This window comes from Rhinichthys klamathensis, unplaced genomic scaffold (genome assembly GCF_029890125.1).
Source record: "Rhinichthys klamathensis goyatoka isolate OS25496 unplaced genomic scaffold, OSU_Roscu_1.1 h1tg000334l_1, whole genome shotgun sequence".
Taxonomy (NCBI): domain Eukaryota; kingdom Metazoa; phylum Chordata; class Actinopteri; order Cypriniformes; family Leuciscidae; genus Rhinichthys; species Rhinichthys klamathensis.
In genome coordinates, this window is record NW_026606849.1 from 720,577 (window position 1) to 727,513 (window position 6,937).

Here is a 6,937-nt window from a genome sequence, read left to right on the forward strand (position 1 = left end):
GAGAAAGGAATCCATGTATATTCGCCAAACACCAAAAAGCCAGCACTTTCAGACAAAGAACAAAGTGATCACTTAACAAAAACAAATGGAAATCAACAGATTTCTGAGCTAATAAGTAAGACCTCCTCGTATGACACAGAAAATACTTTGAGGAGACCAGTTAATATCCAAACAAAGCCTCTAACAGAGCTGATAGATCTGCAAGCACAAAAATACTATACAGTTAAAATGGCTGTAAGGCCCGATATGAAGCCAGTACTTGATCAGCTTTGCAATTCCATTCAGTCACTTCGTGAGATCACACAACACAAGCGGTCATTATGTTTGAAAACATCCAAACATCTACCAGATTTTTCTTCATCCTTGGCATCTAAGTTTAGCTCTTCCTCCAGGGTACTCCTTGCCTTTCTTTCTATCATGACTTTAAAGGATGGCTTAAGCCATTTAAATACATGTCAGACTGAGGCCAACCTAAGCAGTTCTGAGGCAATGCTCATGCTGCAGTCTCTACAGGACCTGGCAGTAATAGAGGATGCAGAACATCTAATGATAAGTCTATCTGACCTCTACAACTCAGCATCTGTTCAGCTGCTTCAGAACTGGAAGGGCTTCCAAGTACTGAACAATAAAGCAAGAATTAGGGGTGGGAGTGAGTCCCATCACAGGTCAAGTATAGAGGAGGAAGAACATTCAATCCAAGTGCTGATGGAACATCTAGGTGTTCCTGAGAGAGTCCGAGAGGAGCTGGCAGCCCTCAACCATGCAGATGTAGAGTACATGATTTGCAATCAGATGGAAGACACTGACACAGTAAGTGATTCACTCCCAGAGAGGAATATGAATGGCGTTTCAGAGCACCGCTCGAAAGAGCAGATGGTTAGTTTCTCAGAGTTTGTGCTGGAAGATTATGTGAGCATCTATGTTAATTCAGTTATTGACAGAGCTATAAATGCACACCTCACAGCAGGCTCACAGGCAAGACCTGATATGGACAATCTTGTGATCACTGATAAATACCAACGAGATTTGAGAAATGAGATCTTTTCCAACATTAAGAGAACTTTTCAGGGTGATGCGATACCTGACTCAGATATCTGCGAGGATATGTCATCTAGTGAATCTAGCTTTGAGGCAGAAATGTGCCGAGAAATGGGGTTAAAGAGAACAGGATTGCAAGGAATGGAGAAAGTAAGACGCAAGCGACAGGAAGAAGAAGAGACTGTCAAGAAACATCAAGAAAAGGAAGAGAGACAATGGGAAATTGATGAGGGAAGAGGTACATGGGAAGAAAGTAGTTCTGAAGTAGAGAAGACATTATTTAAAAAAGAAGTTGTCATAGAAAAAGCGGTAAATGATATCGAAAAAATCATAGACACTGTTGAAGAGGAAGGAACTAAATTATCAGAGGAGTCACTTATTACCTGTACAGGAAAACTAAGTTTCTCTGTGAAAGAAAAGTTCCGCCAACTGGAGGAGAACGAGAGTGAGATCTTTCCTGAGGAAAAGACTTTCAATAAAGAAGAGAATCTTACTGTGAAAAGTCCTGGGCTGAAAGATGTAGTAGAACAGATATATTCAAAAGAGAAGATTTCAGGACTTTGGAACAACGAGAGGGATGTTGCATTACCTGAGGTGCAAGGTATTTCTCATTTTGATCATATTGAATCAAATACAGAAGTGGATGAAATACAACATCAAGACTTGTGTATGGAAAGTGGGACTTATTCAGAAGAGGAACAGGTGATCCTAGAAGCGCCAGAATGCTACACCATCTACCAGGAGGACTTTGAGGAGATGTCTAATGAAGCCACAGAGTGGGAGGAAAATGACATTAATTTTAAGGAAGAAATAGCAAGCACTGTTGCAAAGCTTATCTGCAGTCTACAGGACCAGGAAAAATCAGTGTGTAAGAGACCTTATAATACAGCACAAACATTTGGCGAACAGCTCTTGAACCACATCAATGAACCAAATCTAGAGGCAGCAGAGATTACCAAAACCACAGATAGGGCATCAATGGATTCAGTCTCATCCTCATTAGCATTCAGCTATGATTCCAAGAACAGTGCTTTGGCAAAAGATTCAGAGGTACACATTCAGACCAACAAAGTGAAATCCATCAGAGACATGTTTCTAGCTAAGAACACTACAGACATACAGCAGAGACAGACACAGCCGAGAAGCCCAAGTTCTGATTCGGCAGAATACCAATTTGAATCTTCTGACAAAAAAGAACACCAATCCTCAGGCGAATCAAGAGAAGAGGAAGATCCATGCAAGTTGTCTATTGCCAAAGGTTACGTAAAAAGTACTATTGAGCGGCTTTATGGACAAGGCTCTAAAGGATTTAGTTCTGATGAGAAGAGATCTTCTTCAGCCCACAAAGTCAAGAAAAGAGAAGGCCTTAAAGGTACAAATTCCCCCAGGCTGCCCTCAATCAATGAGGCTCACACAAATGCCATACAGGATTTGTCATACTTTAATGCCACAAGCACAAGAGACGGCTTCAATGAGCCAACGCATTGCGTTACTCTGAATGCCAGGGTGGGACCAAATGATGCAGTCCTAATTGATAAGGGTCGCTGGTTATGCAGGGAAAGCCAAACGAGTCCGAAATCGTGTCCAGAGAATGAAGACACACTCAAGCATGTAAAGTCAGAGCAGGATTCTGGGAAAGAGGATATTCCATATTCCCTATTTGGCCATTCTCCTATCATACCTGACAAGGATTCGTCTCTCACAGAACAAGGGGAAAACACCGGGTGCCTAGGGAGGACGTTCACCTACTTTCACCTTCCAAATGCCAATGATTCAGAGATACAGCCAGAAGAGCAAAACCCTGACCCTCCAGAGGGGAAAACAGAGATCAAGGGTAGTCCTTTTACAGAGCCTCCTAAATGTTGGGCTGAAAAACACAGCATTGTGTCTGTCTTGACACCACCTTCTAATAAGGTGCATCCAATCACAGAAACTACACCTCCAGTAGTTACCCAGCCAACTAAAGGACAAAGCACTGAAGTCACAAGACGCTCTGCAGAACCTGATGCACTGGAGATTATATATATGTTTTGTGGACAACACTGCCCCATACTCTAAACTTGCTTCAGATTGTGAAATAATTTATTTGTACTATATCGACAATAGTCCTCACCTTGACATTGGCAATGGCCACCAACATGAACTCAAACTGAGAAGAACAAATGCTAGGCTGGCTTTGGGCAAGCTTTCAGGTTACTTTGGTGGGCAGAACTTTGAAAAAGGTGTGAATGAGTGTTTAAGGTGATATTACAACCAAGTATGCACACTTCGTAGTATTTCAATATAAACATCATTGCTAAATTATGTATCCCGCTAATCATTATTAGAAATCTGTGGGTGATCTTACCTTTGCCATGTTTGTCTTTTCCATGATTCAAAGAGAATGTTATAATGTTCCGCGACAGAATGTTCCTCAATCCCGCTAGTCTTGGGCTGGGCATCTCCGGCCCTCGAGATGCACTCTCCTGCTGAGTTCTGCTCCGACCCTGACCAAACTCACCTGTCTGTGGCTCTAGTAACCCTGAAGGTGTGTTTGGAGAGTGGATCTCGAGGGCCGGAGATGCCCAGCCCTGGTCTAGTCTGTCTGTCCCTGATGAGAAGCAGTGGCCGCTGTGCTGGCCGTGGATTAGCATTCAGGGAAGATTGATTCGCACAGAACGAACTACGACATGCTGAATGGGCGAAGAGACCATTTATACAGAATGTTTTTGAATAAATGCAAGACGCAGTGCATTGGAATGGAAAAATTTGCAAGATCTCAAGATGCCTTTTCAAAAGTTGAACTTCTTGGCACACCAATTTTACTCCAGAATAAGACAATTAATGAATGGCATCAACCAGTTTTTATCATGACTCCTCTAGCACATTATAAACAGAGATCATGCTCTGGGCAACAGCTCTCCAGCCTTCATTTGCATGACAAGCTTTTTCACGAAATTGTGCATCCTTGTTTTCTTAGGATGCAGGGAAAGAAAAGGAGGATAGAGGAATCAAAGAAAAACATATTTGTCTATTGAAATGGCCACTCCCCAAAGTCTCCGCCTGCTGTAGACATGCTCAACCTCTCGCTGTTGGCGGAGCTGGAAGAGCTTATCTGTCTTTTTGCCCAAAGCGTAGAACATATTCATGTGATTTCTATTCATCTACCAGTGTATGTTGTATGACCACGCTGCCTGTGACCACTAAGGGAAAGTTGGAGATATCACATTTATTTCAAACAATTATAAATTTGTGTTTGTAAGTTGTATGTATTTATTTATTTGTAAATGCAAGGCTTTTTAGAAATGCCGGTAGATTTGTTCAAACGTGTGTTGTTATTTTGGTAGCATTAGTAGACTGTTAGGGTTCGGGTTAGTAGAATAAGTCGACATGTAGTTGAAAAGTTACTTATAGTCAGTAGAATGTCTGAAATGGACCATCGAAATAAAGTGTCACCACCTTTATATATATATATATATATATAAACCTATAGTGCAAGGTTTTTCATAGAACCATAGATGCCAATTAAGAACCTTTATTTTCAAAACTCTATTTATGAAATATGAGTGTGAAGAAGCTCGATACAGTAAGACTGTGTAACTTGTGTACGGTACAATACGCACAAAAAACTTGTACTGTTTTTTGAAAGTGAGACTCCTCAATCAATGGCAGCTTATGTGTATTAATAATTAAAAAAAAAAAAAATTTGCTCAGTTAAACGTGTGTTTATTATGTCCTCTTTTTCATGAACTGGAGATCTTTCTTTCTCTGCCATAGACTGTAAATCCACTCAGTGGCAGCAGAAGTTTCCATAGAAATCTTGTCATTAAAAATGTTGAATTATTGATGAGTCCTGTGTCTTTGTCTGGGATTTTTGTTTTGTTCACATCAGTCTAACTTATACCCACCCATACACGATAACACCAAGTAAATAAAATGTGCATTATTATTTATTATTCTTTTAAACATTTTTGTCTTTATATGCATGCATTTTAATCAGTGAAGAGGTTACGTGTAATATTCACACGTTTTATTTGAGATTAGACTGCATGACTATTTAAAATGGTCTTGTTGAAGGGGAAAAGGGGATATTATTAGAATATCTAACATTTTAAATAAATATAAATTGGAATTAGTGGGACAGTTAAGCGTTTTCATTATGAATGGCTGAGCTTCAATTAAGGTAAATTAGATGAATCTGGTTAATAAAAAAGTAAAAGTTCACTTAATTGTTTATTTTATGTGGATTAGTGTATCAAACAATATAAAGCAATTCAAAATAATTGGTACACAATTTTTCCCTCTTTCCCATAACAGCAAAGTGTGACGACACGAGAATTTTTGTTTGCGACTTAAGGTAAAAATCATATATGGAATTTAGATCCTTATTAAAAGTGTAAGGGAAAGTCAATTTTAAATTGTACCACTTCACCAATATCCATATCTCAGGTTATGTCTATGACCGTGGAAGGAAAAATCACATTTATTTTGGCGCACACATAGGCCTGTATAATAATTTTATCACGTAATTTTTCAGAAATTTTGAATTCAGGTCTACAATTTAATACGCATTATAGAGACACTTCATATTTAGTGTTATCAGATGATTTGGTAATTGCATTTAATAGATGACAGCTTCAAAGAAACTGCAGTTTGTTTGTAAAAGCTGTTTTTCTGCATGTTTTGACTGAGTTTCCGCTGCATTTACACTGATCTGACCAGCAGGGGTCGCCAAACAGTGAATCATTTTGCCAAGCAGTTTAGTTTATTCAAGTTTCTAAACACTTCGTTTCTCCGGTCACTAAACAGAACTGAAAACACACTAAACTAAACCACCACAAAACACACCAGATCCTGAACAAGGGAAACACACAACTCGCCTATGCTACGCTTTAAAGTAGTTATACTTGTGAATGAGTAGAATAAGATTTGGTACATACATCATAATTGCGTCTTGCACCGTGTCACCGTTTAAACTGATCTGTCAATCATCTTGTCAAAGTTAAAATCATTAGATTTAATTTCCTACCGTTTCGGAGAGAAATGCAGCAGCTCGTCGTTGATCTGCCAGTCGTGAGTCTTTCGGAGACTCTCCTGGTGTATAATGATGCATTTAATAGTTAAAGACCAGCCGTATATTAATTAAAGTTCACAATACTGTTGCATTGTAAATAACATTGAATAAATATCCTTTCGTCAGGTTATATACGGATTAATCACTCAAACCCCTTTATTCAAACCTCTCTATCATCTCACAAATCCGCCATGTTTGTAGTTCTAATCGAACCCTCGTCTAACGCGCAATGGGTTGTGGGAAACTTTAGTTGAAATAAACTGGAAACTACCATCTTTGGAATGATCATTTCAACATACCACGGTTTGGAAAACTAATTCTAATTTTGAATACTATTAAGGGTGGATAGCATGTGAACTGGGACGCAGCAAAAGACTTCAATACAGACAGGGATGAATGGCAAACATCAATCAGAAAACTACAAACCGACTACAATCTTAACAGGAACAAAAACAGAACAAAAGTCCCAAGCAGGGACTGTAATATTTGTATAACAGCAGTTTGGGGGATTCATTTTATGGCACCTAAATCTCCTTTACTGTACAGCAGTGGCTAGTACATAAGCTCTGCACACAGCCATTCATGGACTCACTGATTAATATTAACACCATAAATTACTATAAATTCCCTTGTATGAGGCTTACCATAAAGCTTACATGAAATGTTAGTAATATGTAACTGTCATTTACTTGCTAAACGACAGTAATTTTTCAAATTTTCTCAATCCCATAGATATGAATTTACACATGTAAATGTGTAAGTTCATAAGTCGACAGCATTGCTGAGTATTTCCTCCTTAAAACTGCAGTGAACCAAAGACAGTCTCAAAAACACGGTTTGAAATCG

General features: G+C 39.0%; 1 protein-coding gene across 1 annotated transcript; it reads left to right on the forward strand.

Annotated features, from left to right (window-relative positions):
- The first annotated feature begins 52 nt into the window (after positions 1-52).
- On the forward strand, positions 53-3,096 carry LOC130106295 (oxygen-regulated protein 1-like). The gene has a single exon (XM_056272365.1). The coding sequence runs from the start codon at positions 229-231 to the stop codon at positions 3,094-3,096; it is 2,868 nt and encodes a 955-aa protein (XP_056128340.1). The 5' UTR covers positions 53-228.
- Positions 3,097-6,937: the final 3,841 nt, after the last annotated feature.

Coding starts and splice junctions, on each gene's coding strand:
- LOC130106295 (XM_056272365.1), top strand. CDS start 229: ATGGCTGTAAGGCCCGATATGAAGCCAGTACTTGATCAGCTTTGCAAT.